General features: G+C 34.9%; 1 protein-coding gene across 9 annotated transcripts in view; it reads left to right on the forward strand.

Annotated features, from left to right (window-relative positions):
• DMD (dystrophin) overlaps nt 1-15,440 on the forward strand; it is a 2,329,373-nt gene that overhangs the window by 857,874 nt on the left and 1,456,059 nt on the right. For all 9 annotated transcript variants that reach the window (XR_011968542.1, XM_072616876.1, XM_072616880.1 and 6 more), the window contains 2 exons: nt 6,353-6,594; nt 8,128-8,308. Coding sequence is in view for 8 of the 9 variants with exons in the window: in XM_072616876.1 (XP_072472977.1) it covers nt 6,353-6,594; nt 8,128-8,308 (423 nt within the window). In the remaining variant the exon portion in view is untranslated. The remainder of the gene's footprint in view (nt 1-6,352; nt 6,595-8,127; nt 8,309-15,440) is intronic.

Below are 15,440 nucleotides of genomic sequence, written 5' to 3' on the forward strand. Positions count from 1 at the left end.
TTAGTTCCTCCCAATGAGACCCCCTTAGTGATCAATTGTATTAATGTACTATGGTTAAGAATTCCTAAAAATATCTTTAGTGTTCTAATTTAGCCAGAATCTTTCCATATGGGGGAAAGAGGATGAGCACCTGGATTAATTCTGGCTTTCTCATTTCCTAGTCGTGTTTCTTTGGACAGATAGGTGGCACAGTGGATAGAGTGCCAGGCTTGGAGTCAGGGAGACTCATCTGTATGAGTTCAAATCTGACCTCAGATACTTTCTACCTGTGTGACCCTGAGCAAGGTGCTTAAACCTGTTTGCCTTGGTTTCCTCATCTGTAAAAGGAGCTGGAGAAGTAAATGGCAGACTCCTCCAATGGCTTTGATAAGAAAACCCCAAACAGGATCACAAAGAGTCAGATATGACTGAAACAACTGAACAGCAAATGTCATGTATCCTTAACCAAGTCACATCTTTGAGCTATACTTTTAACTGTAAAATGAGTAGATTCTATAATGATCTTGATATTTACATATATTATCCAATTTAATCTTCCCATCAACCATGAAATGTAAATATCTTACAGCTGATGAAACTGAAGTTTAGCATTCAAGTGATTCATCCGTAGTCATGCAACTAGTAAGTGTCTGAGGAGAGATTTGGATTCAGGGCTTTTCTGATTCCAAGCCCAGCATTCTTTACCCTACTGCACACTACTTCTATTCCAACTCTAAAATTCTGTGAATCTATGCTGAGCCATTATAAAATATTTAAAAGAGATTCCATTTAAAGTCTATTATCTCAAGAAAATATTCCAAGGCCAACAGTTCATGCATCTCAATAGCAGTAACATTTCTAATTTCACTTTAAGATTTGAACTGCCATAATATAAAGTAGTATTTTAGGGAAAGTAGATATTGTATTGTGCAATGCATGCACATCACATGTCATGTTTATGTGAATTTTCAACATGCAGAATCATAGATCTGATGTAGAGATCATGTTATATAGCAGAATGACCTTGAGAAGACCCAAGTTCAAATGTTTCTTATGAAAACAGTTATGACACCACTGACAAGTCATCTAATATCCGTGAACCTTAGGTCACAAAACCCATCTAAAATTTATTGTCTTTGAGAGTGACCTGAGACCTCAAAAAGTTTCTTGATGGTTAGCAAGTTTATGATCAGAGAAATGGTGTGAAATAGGGACATAGTTTACATGAAAAGTCATACTCATTCAGACTTTGGATTTGTATAGCCAGCATGTTTTCTAATGGTACACCAAGGAATATCTTAGGAGATGCTGTTTATTTGTCCAGGATGATAGTCACCTAAATTAGAGATCGTTAGTAGATCCTTCTTTCAATGCTTCATTCTAGAGAAGAATCCATTTATTGGAAGAATCCTATCTATCTTTTCTCCTTGTTATAGTGGATACGATATCTAAACATGATATAATCATGACAAGCTGATCACTATAGTCCAGGATATTGTTTTTTCATTTTAATTACAATGTCTCTAAAAGCTCTCCTGATAGAATTCAAGATCAAGATAACATTTGGACTCTCCTTGAATCTTGTTTTCATCCCTGAATGCCCATTTTGGACTTCAGGCAATAAGTGGTACCACTAGTGATTGACCTTCATGCATTTTTTACCTTTAAAAAATATTTTATTTGGTAGTCTTTGGAGAATTCTTTTTTTTTTTTTGGAGTCACAACATATATTAAGTCATAACAGTCATGTATTCTGTGGGCTTCCCTCTTTTCTTTGCTTCATCAAGCCTTTCCTTTCTTAAAAGATAGCTTTGTTCCTTACCTTCCCTTAATAACTTATTTTACTCGATCAATTAGCAATGTTTTTTCTATCTCTCTAAATGCCTCATTTTTTAAATCCATAGAACCCACTTTTAGGGGCCTATTACAAATGTATTTTTATATGCTCTAAAGGTTTCTCCTGTGCTAATTCTTTGCTAATTGCTTTTTTAGAAATGCTTCTTAGCCATTTTTTGTCCTTCATTATGCTTGTATTGGAGAAATGATTGATGAATTATTTTGACTTCTCTTTATTGATTTATTTTATCATGTTGTAATGAGGATTGCGTAGTTGATCACAGATTTCACTACATTATTTACTGAATACTATTCAAAATCAAATTTAAAGAGGCCTGCTACCACATGCAAACTACCACATTACTAATTGACTATGTACGTGCTGAAAAGCTGTAATAAAGTGACACTCGTTAGACTCTGAATTCCACACAGAATATAGAAAATCTGTAGCTCCTCCTACCAAAGTTAGAAACATGTAGTCCATTGGACTGATAATTTCTTTTAAGATTTAATGTGGACCACAGAAGAAAAGAGTGATTCATTTACTAAAAGGGATGGACTTTGATATATTTTACCCATATTTTCCTGAGTAAGACATCTTCTCGTGATGGATGGAGTCTGAGATGAACTCTGAATGGTCAGGTAACTTGGAAGTTAGTTAGTAGTCCTAAGCCTGAAATCATAATAATTTTTAAAAGGTAGTCCAGGGATGGGAAACTGACAGAATTTGATGAGATGAGGAGCATGAGGAATAATTAAGTTTCTTACATTTTTGATGCCTAAGGAACATGGAGCCTTCTCCTGAGGTCCAGTCAAAACTTTCTATCATTTGGAGATCCCCAACTGGAGGTCTCATGAATGCCCCAAACTCAAATATATGCCTACTATATGTTTCAACTTCTCATTGCAATTTCCAATAATTCAGACTCAGAGACTCTTAGACTCATTACTCTGTCTTACCCCCCTAATATTCAAGTAGTAGCAAGGTCCTATCATTTCTTCCTCCAAGTGTCTCCAATATTCCTTGTGCATGTCTTCCAATCTCCACTGTTTTCATACTCCTTTATTAATTCGTGCCTTTTACCAGGATTACTGAATGTCACAGCCTATTTGCCCATCTTTTTGCTTCTCTGCAATCTATCATATTGCTAAAAATACAATCACCTCAAGACATTTCTCTGCTTTATGAACATTGTGTCCCTGCTGAATCCAAAGGCCTTTCTCAGTCTTCTTCTTCCATAACTTTTCTACAGTTTTTGACATTGCTAGCCATCCTGTTAGCCTTTAGTTTCCCTAGCTCTGCTTTCTTTTGGATCTCCCATAACTCAAAACTATCTACCAGTTCTAAATTGAAGACCATGTCCTATCTGTCCTTTTCTTCTCAGACCTTCATTGATTCATCATCCATCTCTTATCCCATAAGTATGAATATACTCCAAGGCTCTCTACTAGATTAACCGTCTTTTCTTTTCCTTCTACATTTTCTTCCTAAGTGATCTTATCAGTCACATTGTGTTCATTTATCATCTCTTTGTCATATGTTACCCTTGGGAAAGAATCATGAACCTTATTTTTTTTAAATAAAGCAAAAAAAAATTAATGGAGGAAATTTCAATAAATAAAACCCGTTTACCCTTCTCATATTTAAAAACTTCTTATATGAATAAATTACCAATACATTAAGACATCCCTGAGGAAAATATAAGAAGATAAAAAGCTAGTTTTTATAAATTGTATTCTATTGCAGATAGTCTTTCTAGATCCACAACTGACTAAAAAATAATGATTTCAAGATCCCTCTATGGTCACTTTTTTCATTTACTCTAAAAAATGTGTATTCTGTAGAACAAAATATTGATTTAAAGCCTCTCCTCCAAATCAGTGTCTCCCATATTTGTCAAGTCTTTGAAAAATACAAGAAGAGAGATATCCTTGTTTGATGACTTTCTGATTTTTAATATATCAAAGACTGTAAAAGAAAATGGGTTGGTCACATAGCAAGAGCAAGTGACAACCCAAAGATATCTATTCCATTGAAAACAATACACTCCTGAGAGAAGAAGGTCCTTACTGTATTGGGTATACCCTTGTTCATGATTTATGAGAAGATAGAGACAGAAGTCACGCAAGACAATAAAATGTGGATAGGTCATAATTTCTGTCTATGGCAATAGTGGAACCCTATATTCAAAGAGGGAGTTTTCATATCTGGGAGACTGTTGTAACCACACTGATGAGATCCCAGATCTGTCTTACTGTTGTAGTGTCTCTAATGCCTTGCATAGTGCCTTTTTTATAGTAGATGCACAATAATTTTCTTAATTGAACTGAGGTCTTTTTCATCTAGATCTTCCAATACTCATATCCAAACTCTTTAAATTTCACATTCATGTAGTATCTACAACCTGATATAAACCTACCTTCCTAGAAATATTACTTCAACACATAATCCTAAGCTCATATCATTTTGCATACTGATCCCCTCATCCTGAAATAAGTTTTTCTTATTAAGAATTTGATCCAACAGTCAAAATTCTACCTCTGCCTTCATGAATACTTCCTTGAACCCTCAAATTAGATATAAATGGAATTGTCATACCACTTTTTAAAATAAATGATGGCAAGCATTTTTCTACCACTATAAGATTTTCAAAGTTCTTTATACATGTTATTTCATTTAACCAACAACAGCCACACTACCTTAACTTAGGTGATAAAATTGTTCCCATTTTATAGATGAAAAAAGTGAGGCAGAGAAGCTAAGTGATTTGCTTATGACCACACAGCTAGTAAGTGTCTGAGGTAGGGTTGCACTCAGGTTTTCCTGATTTCAAATGCAATACACGGTCTGCCACACTACCTACAAGCCCAGAATTTCTTATATCATATAATTACATTCTTCTGAGTTATTTTGTAAATTTGGGGGCACAATGTAAATGTGAGTTATAGTCATTGTTCTTTTTCTACATTGATTGATGTATTTGTGTCATGCCCTCTCACACTGCAGCATCATATATAGGTGTGTGTGTATGTCTACATATGTATGTATATGTATATGAATACATACTTACAGGCACACATAAACATATGTATATGTATATATATATATATATATATATATATATATTCCTTATACAAATGAAATCACAGTTCTAGAAACAAATGCATAATTAGGATGAATTTAGCTATATCAAAACTAATAAATCACTTCCTGATTTATTTAGCTTCTTTATTATATTCCACTTCAGACATATTGTGGGTGCGTAATCCAGGATCAGTCACTTAACTTCTCAAGTGTTATATGCAACTTTGAAATTATAAGTTGCAAAGAATGTGCTGACCTATATTGATGAAGGGAATTTCTATGCCTTGGAGTTCACTATAACAATGAAATCAGGGAGTTAAACCCTGTTGTATTCTACCCATACTCCTAGTACGTAAGGTTACTATTTAATAAATATAGCACTATGTATAAAACATGAACATGTACATGTAACTATGAAAGCCTGTATTTTAGAATTACCTGAAGTTAAAGTGTTCAGATTTTAGAAATCTATATTATTGTATGAATTTTATGTGTGTTAATTTAATATTTTATTATAATTTTCATATCACATTTTGATTCATGTACATCCATTTTCCCTGGTTTATTTCCCTTTGCCTAATATCAAATGTAAGCAAATTGAAAAGCAGTATATTTACTTTTTTATTTTTCAAATATGTAATTTTAGACTATTAGGATTGTTTTGCCTTCTAACAATTTCACTGTCTCAGGCCTATAGCACATACACTTAATTCTGATCATTAAAGAAAGGTATTTTTTATTTTTATTTTTTGAGAACTGATTTTTATTTGAGAATTTATTTTTATTTATTTTTGAAAATTGATTACTTCTTATATGCTTAAACTTAACAATTAGATTTTAAAAGTGCCCTAAATCTGTGGGGTATTTTTGTAAAATAAAAGTTGAATAGTTATAAAAGCAAAGTGTTCTGAATTTAGAGGTAGTTAACTGTAAGCATTAATCATAAAGGCAAGTCATGCCTTTGAAACATTAGCTTTGCTATGATGAGCAAGTCACTCTCTCAGGGTTCCAAAAATCTTTCTAACACTATGAATTATGAAGGAGTTACCAATGAGTATCATAGAAGGAGTTTCCATAAAGGCAGTTCACCATAATGATGTCATTCCTCTTCTGAACCAACCCAGCCCTTTCCCCAACCCCCCAACAAAACCATAAATTTGTAAAACTTCCACCTACCCTTTACATAATCACCCAGAGTTTTTAAGCATTAAGCTTTAGTTCAACATTTTTCTTCCATGTATTATCTTTCCCTGTGTATTTTGTTTGTGTTTTCAGCACTTTCTGATAAAAATAAATCCTGTGAGTTATAGGTCAGAACTGAAATTGACGTTTTTAAGCCTCTGTCCACTTAGAAACTGACTTGTTTGAAATCAAATGCTCTCCTGTTCTAGATTTGCTAATTTTCAGAAAATGCTGACAAGTATTTTTAAAATGAACACCTTGTCTTTGTAGAAGGTGGCAATGCAGACAGCATCAAGCAAGCCTCTGAACAGCTGAACAGCCGATGGATTGAGTTCTGTCAGTTGCTAAATGAAAGACTTTCCTGGCTGGAGTATCAAAACAGCATCATTACCTTCTACACTCAGCTACAGCGATTGGAGCAGCAGACAACCACTGCTGAAAACTGGGTGAAAGCACAAGTCACACCATCTGCAGAACCTACTGCAGTAAAAATGCAGCTCAAAAACTGTAAGGTGAGTCATTTTCCCCTGTCTTTTTAGTAGCAGTATGAAAGGATGCTTTGCTACCATATTTTTTTCAGAGTATGGCTGCAATTTGTTTTTCTAACAAGCCTTTCACCTTTCAAACAACTTAATTCAATAACAGTATAGATCAATTAATTTGGCCTTTGGGTAAAAGTGGGATCGAACATTTACCATACAGCCATCAAATTCCTTTGGATGTTTTTAAAGTATCTAAAGCTAGCTAACTCTTTTTGCCTACTGGGCAAAACTGTATAACAACTTTGTCAGTGAGGCAGCTGAGTGATTATGCAGGGTGCCCCCTGAAGAGTCACCATTCAATTTTCTGATGCATCTTGGCAGATTTCATATATAAAAGCAATATAATGAAGAAGAGTGTGTCTCTAATATAGCAGCTACTCTTTTACAGTCACTTTCTCAATAAGCTGTAGGGAATAGGAGTATAAATACCCCATTTTCCCTCACCTTTTGATATGCCCACCTTTTCTCTCCTCCTGTGATTGTCCTCCTTCCTGATTAAACAAAAATGGATAGAATATCCAATCCCCCTAGAAGGAGGGTGAGGCCAGGGAGGGTGGAGGTGGGAGAAGGATCTCAAGAGAGGGATAAAAATTTCAGGAAATGATGTTATGTGGTGCTAGACCTGCAGAGAAATGTGAAGTACAAAGACAGACATCCAGAGAACCCCCACAGGAAGAAAGTATATCATAGTGCCACCTAGGGATCAAAGCTGGTTGCTTTACCATGGTTATTGTACTGCACGTACATAATCTAATAAAACATACACCTGGTAGAAAATAGGGCTTTGAAAAACTATGAAATTAGGGGGGGGGAAAGAAGAGGAAATTTGGACAGGAAATTAGGAAGTGAATAGACATAAATGATAGTAATTGGATTTATTAGAAAGACAATAAAGATGGTATTTTAGGAAGATAAATTTAGAAGGTATATGTAGGATAAATTAAAGGAAGCAGAGACTGGAAACCAGCTAGGTAATGGATGCACTGGCACCAATGTATGGATAGCCGAAAGGTGCCCGCTAAGTTTCCTTCTAACTCTAAAATTTGTTATCCTGTGGAAATATTTTTGAGTGACTAGTTATGTCACTCACAATATGTAGATATTATAACATTTCAAAAAAAGATGGAAAAAGTAGTTTATATGGTTGAACATGAAGAGGATCAATTTTGTTCTAAACACTTGGGAATGGGATTAAAGGTCTTTCACTGGTCATTTTACACTTGCATTCAGGTACATTTATGCTGTAAATTATGTCGTCATGGAATATATAGGTAAATAATATGTACTATGAGTAAGAATAAGAAAGATGGTATTTTGACTTAATTGTCTGTGGCAGGAGCTCACCAGAATCATCTTAGTTATGCTTATTTATTTTTTGATACTGAGCAAAAAAGTTAATCTGACGTAGCCTTTTAACAACTTTCAGAGCAAAACTGTAATGCATACAATGTACAAATGCTACTTTCTTTCAAAATGCTCTCAAGTGCTATTTCTCTGATATAGGATGAAGTTGCTCGTCTGTCAACTCTTCAGCCTCAAGTCGAACAATTAAAAGTTCAAAGCATAGCACTGAAAGAAAAAGAACAATGCCCGATGTTCCTGGATGCAGACTTGGTTGCTTTTATGAACCATTTTAAACAAGTCCTTTCTGATCTACAGACCAGAGAGAAGCAGTTACAAACTAGTAAGTATGAACATTTGTGATGATTAGTAATGCTGAATTTGGAATTCTCCAGGTAGCTAGGTTGGTAGGTAAGTAGGTAGGTGGATGGATGGATGGATGGATAGATAGATAGATAGATAGATAGATAGATAGATAGATAGATAGATAGATAGATTGATAGACAGACAGACAGACAGAAATGTAGATAGATAGATAGACAGACAGACAGACAGACAGACAGACAGACAGACAGATAGATAGATAGATAGATAGACAGACAGATAGATAGATGATAGATAGATGCCTAGCTATAGATATCTACCTGCATATTTTATTATACCTTCTATTATATGCATATGTGTGTATCCACACTTGAAAAGCACATTCTACATTATATCAAAGTAGATTTGCAGATAGAAGGCAGCTCAGAGGGCATTTAGTCAATCTAAGTGACTTGCCCTAGGTTAAGCAGTGGCAGAACCAGGAGCTGAATTATTATGACTCCAAATCAAGTCCTCCGATCACTGGACCACATTGCCTTATTGAGTCAAGAGAATAATCAACTTTACTGTAAGTTTGTGATGAGATTGTGTTTTTCAAAGGAAATAGTGAGGGAAGGTACATTCCATGTTATTTATGCCTCTCCCATTTTAGAAACGTTGATAGGATTTTAGAGATCATTGTGTCCAAACCATTTTCAAATTGTGAAACTCTCTGATGAGGACCCACCTACTCAGGGGGGATCAATTCATCCTGACTTCCTTTCCCCTTAGACTTCAGAATAGCCTCCTCTCCAAATCTCCAAAAGAGCTTCATATTTCAAAAGACCATATATGTTCTAGGGGGAACAGAAGGAAAGTAAGCTCACGAACAAGCCTGAGGCAAAAGGTGCTGCTTTCTTCAAAAGGAAAGCTTGCTAGTTGGTCTTTCCTCCAATTATATATAATTACAGAATCAATCAAACAGCAAACATTTATAGTGTGCCTTCTTGTGCCAGGTATTGTGCTAAATACTGGGGATACAAGATGACAGACTTTACCTTCAAGGAACTTACATCTAATGAAGGATACAACATTCATGCAACATCCAAAATGCAACAGAACACATTCCAATGTTAGGCAGTGGTAGGGAGAAAGATGGGTTGTAAAGATGTAAGGAAAGAAGGATCATAGTCTTTGCATGCTCCCAAGCTGTGCTGGAATATCCTCCCTCCTCATCTCTGTCTCTTGACTTCCCTGGCTTCCTTCATAGTCCAGAGAAAATCCCACTTCTATGGGATATCTTTGCTGATCTCTCTTAATTCCAGAGCCTTCCTTCTGTTGATAATTTCCAATTTATCACTTATTTGTGCGTACTTGTTCTTGTATCATCTCTCCCATTAGACTGTGAGTTCCTGAAGAGCGAGGAGTGTCTTGTATATTTCATGGTTTCTGCAGTGCTTAGAACAATTTTTGACACCAGTAATTGCTGAATGAACATCTATTGACTGATTGCCTTCAGGGAGTGTCCAAATTGACATAATAGTCAGAACAACACACGTTAAGAACAGTGAATGTGATATGGAGAAGTATGGAGAAACTTACATGAAATGATGCAAAGATACACATTAAAGTAAGCAGAGCCAAGAAACAAATACATATAATTACTACAACAAATTAAACAAAAAGATCAACTCTCGCAAAATAATAAGAATGTTGCCAAATTCCAAAGAACAAGCCGGACTCTAAGGTTGAGACACCTTCCTAAATTCATTTGCAGAGGTGGAGATTCATAGTGGTGGAGCAATCCATATTTTGTCATATGTATCCTGTCATTATTTAATTAGTTTTACTGGGCTGTTCTCTCCCTTTTCATCTTTTTATTTTTAGAAAACATCTTTTGTCTTAGGGATGGCTATTTGAGAAAGAGACAGGGAAGGACAAAGGAGAGTTTTGGTAATGTAAAAACAAAAGATATGCGTAAGAACTTTATTTAAAAAAAAACAAATGATGGAATCAGTTCTGTGATCCTTTTAAAGTTTGTGACATGTTCTTCATATATTATCTCTTTTCATCTGTGAGAAAACCATATGAACTAGATACGATTATTACCCCTATTTTACATGAAAGGGGAACTGAGACTGAGAAGTGGAGTGGTGATTTCTTCAGATTCATATCACTCTGAGTCAGGATTTCAATGAAGGTCTTCTTGATGCCAAATGCAGTGGTCTAACCACTAGGATACCTAGTGACTTCTGAGTAAAACAAAATAAGGCACTGAGACTTTGTAGTGGCACAATAGAAAGGGGATAAATCTTGAAGCAGAGGATAAGAGTTCAAAAATCAATTGTGAGACCTTGGGAAAGTCACTTCACCTCTCCGGGCCCCAGTTTCCCTAGCTGTAAAATGAGAAGGTTGGACTAGTTGATCTCTAAGTTCCCTTTCCAGCTTTGATTTAGTTCTGAACATTGAAATGTTCCCAAACCATCGTCATCCAACCTCCATTGATGGGGAACTCACTATCTTCTAAAATAGCTCATTACCTTTTCAAATAGTATTAATTTTAAGGAAATTTTCCTCCCTTCTACCCTGTAACTAAATTTAAGAATCCTTAAAGGCCAGTACCATGGCCAGACTTTGTTATCTCCTCCAGATCTTTGCATTTCTTCTATTTGAGAAGATTTCTATAAATTACAGGATTCCATGATATGAAAGCAAGTCTCCTGAATTCATAAAGGTCTCAACACCCTCTAGTGGGTTTCAATATTCTTGTCACTGCGGCTTTTTCTAAATCTTGAAATAAATTAAGAGTGACCCAGATTTCTAAGCACTGACCTACTTAACACTGACACATGTTAGTGTCTTTTATCAAGTGACAGCCAGAAAAGAAATATGGAAAAAATAAAAGTTCAAGGGGATTTAAATAGAAGTTCTATGGCTAATAAAACACTGAGAAAATATTTCTCATATTTATTTTACATCTCTTAAACACTGGCATTGAATTATGTAGACTAACAAAAGTATTAATAAATCAAGCCTAATGCAATTGGAAAATTATGAAATAAAGGGAAGGTAAATAAATAGATGAAAAATTGTTGACAATGCTATTTTGTCTTTTGTATGTCCTTGCTCACAAATAAAATGGCTTTCCCAGCCCTTACCACCAATCTATCTTCTTAAATGTCCAGATCAAAAGCAAAATCCTCTGGGAAGGTTTTTGTGTTTAATCTCATTCCATTTTTATCACTGCTCTAGTTATGTCTTCTCAATTATTATTAATTTAATTTATTCTATATCACTCTACATGTCTTGATATGTTTCTGTGAACATGTTTTAAATCATTTCTCATGCATATATTTTGTTCCCTGGCTCTTCCTCCTTTCTATAAACTGTATTATATTCTATATATCTCCATCTATACACACGAATGTGTTTATACACACTAGCAAAGACGCACTCATATATAAACATTGTATAGCAATTTACAGAGTAAAGCACTTATTGCAAAGCAGCTAATGTAAAATTTCCTATAGTAAATTTATCTCATCTTTAGTTTTTAAAAATTTTATTAATTCTTTTATTTTCTTAACATCATTATTCCTGCTTGATGACTTCCCCTCCCATACAGAGTCCTTTAAAAAAAAAAAGAAGTGATGAAAGATATGCCTGTTTCTCCCCGACCTAGGTTGTTACATTACCCTTCAGAGTTCTAGGGTACCATAAGGGTTTTCTGATTAATCTTCTCTACTATCAATGACTCAATCCCCCACCAACAATGTCTTCCCTCCTACCAATAGGTACCAGTTACTAGCCCCCAGTTCTATTTAACCACTTACCACTGGGTTCTTTTTACAAATGCATACTAACTTCAAATATATAGGAACAACAAACATAGAAATATTGCTGCACCTCTCTCCAAGGCTTCTAAGAATTGATCTTGAACAAGGTAACTTTCAGTTCTGGCATTCCCTTTTATCTCTCAGTGTGTGTGTGTGTGTGTGTGTGTGTGTGTGTGTGTGTGTGTGTGTGTATCTTGCAATAACTGCCTTCGCAAGGATTTTGTTTTTGTCATAAGTATTGTTACATACACCATTTGTTTTTGATTTCATGGTTTTCCCTGTCTTCTTCCTTTCACACAGCCAAACTTCCCAGAGGAGCAACAGTTCATAAATGTGACCCCTCCACATATCTTTCCACTAACCCCAGCAGATGTACCTTAATCACTGACAATGAATACCACTCAGCATAGACAGGCATCCCTCTGTCAGCCTCTGACAAGAACTCTTAAAGAGAGAATTCAAATCTTTGAAAACACTTCTGTTTATGACACAAAAATCTAGATGTATAAGACTCAGCTGAATCTCCTAACACTAAATGAGACCCAATATCACTTCAGCATCACAATAGTGAAGTCCTGATTAGTGCAAATAATGAATTCCCTAAGTGACTGCATGTATTATAATTCTCACTATTTGAAGTTGTAAAATATCAGAATATGGTAACTGTTCTAGCCTAATGGAAAACTATGCCCTGTGACCTCCAATTGTGCTACCATTAAAGGAGACTCATTATTCACACTAATCAGGACCTAACTCTAGCACTTACTTACTTGAGTCATAAATACATGTCTTCTTGATAACTGAACTTCTCGTTTTGATTTGCTGATCTGAAAAAGGTATCATTCATAACACTTCTTTTATTTTCTTAATTAAAAAATAGAATTTTCTATGTGTTTATATTACTCAGCTGTCATGGTTATTTTTCTAAGCATCTCTCATAATAGTTAATAGGGACCTTTTCCAAAAATTATAATCAGATGAGTCTCAATGCTTTTAAATACATACAGCATAACACTGTTGGTGCTATGATATTTTATTATTAATTTACTTATAATATCTCACACTAGTCATCTTTGTGAAAGATAAAAATAAAAAAAGTAAGTTTATGGTGCAATAATTTAGATTTTTATTTTACTCAAGACTCAGAGATCAGGCTGTCATAAAATCTTTGAAAGAAGCCATTAGTGAATGGATACATGGATAGAAAATTCATAAAGGTATGGAAGGTGGAGAGTTTCTCTCATCTGAAGTTTGAGAGGATAAATTGGTGTGCCCTAAGAGCTAGACTTGGGCTTCCAAAGTATATACTGGAACATTTGCTTATTAGATTCTATTCCATTATATTTTCACACTTCTATATCTTGCCATCCCCAGAAAGTATGAAGTGGTAAGAGACTTTCAGACAGCCTAGTCACTAGCATCTCCTGTAAGCCTTCTCTGGACATTACTATCAATGGATTGCTTGGCAAAAGGCACCAGCTACACTTTGAAGATTTCACTTCTTAGAAATGCTCTTTTTCAGGTGTAAATGTACATTTTTAAATTCAGGTTTCTTATCCAAGAGATTCAACTTGTCCTCTACCAGTCTTTCATTCTTGTGAAAGCCAAATGAAGTGAATTCATTTCATACATTTCTTGCCTTCATTGGTATTTGCTTTATCCTACAAATAAGGGTGTGTTACCTTTCCATCTGTTTTCTTCTCTTACATTTCCTTGTGTATATCTATATTAATACAACATGAATATACTTATTCCTTGTAAGCTGGAAATAAAAGAGAACTTCAGCTCACCTCCTTCCAACTCTTGCCTTTAGTGTTTTCCAGAACTTATGTTTTGGAGAATATTGTTCTGTAGCCAGTAGACATAGAAACTCTTGTCTGTAGTGCTTTTCCATGAATCTCTAAGGATCTTGAAGTGCAACAGTGAAGATCAGAGTTATTTAGCAAACAGGAGACCACCAAAATGGAGATGTTCTCTCTTCCCCAGCCCTATGGGATCATGAATATAAATAAAACCTTCTGGAGGGAATATTCTAAGCACTTTCCTCATTTCTTGTTAAAACACTCTTAGGTTTCCCTGACTGAATTACCAGAGGTTGTTGTCCTACATGTTGTTAGCGAATGGTCCTGATTACTCTAATGTCCTTGTGAGGAAATTTTCCGTATAGGACATCCTTTTGTTCTGTCGCCTTCTACTGAACTAAAGTAATATGTTTGCTTGTTTTCACTGACCGTGAAGGAGCTGATTTTGTTGGCTGATCCTGGAGTCAGGAAAAACTTAGTTCAAATCTTGCCTCAAACACTTGTCAGCTGAATAACACTGAGCAGATCACAAACTCTATCTGCCTCAGTTTCCTCAACTATAAAGTGGCAATACTAATATATCTACTTTCCAGGTTGTTGTAGATATCAAATAAAATAATATTTTTAAAGTACTTAGCACAGTGTTTGGCAGGTATTTGTTTTTGAATCATTTCTGTCTTGTCTGACTCTTCATGACCCCATTTTGAGGTTTTCTTGGCAAAGATTCAGGAGTGGTTTATCATTTTCTACTCCAGCTTATCTTACAGAAGAGGAAACTGAGGCAAATAGAGTTAAACACCTTGCTCAGGGTCACACAGTTAATAGGTGTCTGAGGCCAGATTTGAACTCAGGAAGATGAGTTTTCCTGACTCCAATCCTGACAATTTTAAGGCTAATTTGGAATTCTTTATGACAGCATTGTGTTGTTTTTTTTAAATATGGGCTTGAAGGAAAAAGTGAGTGTCATCACTAAAATAACCTTTTTGAAATTTTTAACACTTGTTATTGTTTTGCTTATGACAGCTACTTTTTTCCTTCATATCAGTGGTCAGCAGTTGCTTTTTAAAAAAATAATCTTATAATTTTTTTAAGCTTCAAGAAATCCACTTCACATTGTAAGGGAATCAATAATAGCCCCTACAGGTACCAAGCATTTCTGAGGTCTGTGCTCACTTACTGAGGATTTATTAGACTGTTTTGTAACATTCCTTTTTTTTTGGTTCTTGCAGTTGTTTTGCATTTCTAAAAACTTACTATTTAGTTTTCCCCAGTGATATGTAAAAAAATTAACATTCATTTTTAAAACATCAAGTTTCAAATTCTCTCTCTTTCTCCTACTCCTTCTCATTGTGAAAGCAAGCAATTCAATATAGGTCATATGTGCAGTCATTCAAAACATTTCATTATTAATGTTGTGAAAGAAAACAGACCAAAAAATTAATAAAAATGAAGAAAGTAAAAAAAAAGCATGCTTCAATCTGCATTCAGACACCATCAGTTATTTTTCTGGGGAAGGATGGTATTTTTCATAAGT

Source organism: Notamacropus eugenii, chromosome 5, assembly GCF_028372415.1.
Source record: "Notamacropus eugenii isolate mMacEug1 chromosome 5, mMacEug1.pri_v2, whole genome shotgun sequence".
In the NCBI taxonomy this organism is placed as follows: Eukaryota; Metazoa; Chordata; class Mammalia; order Diprotodontia; family Macropodidae; genus Notamacropus; species Notamacropus eugenii.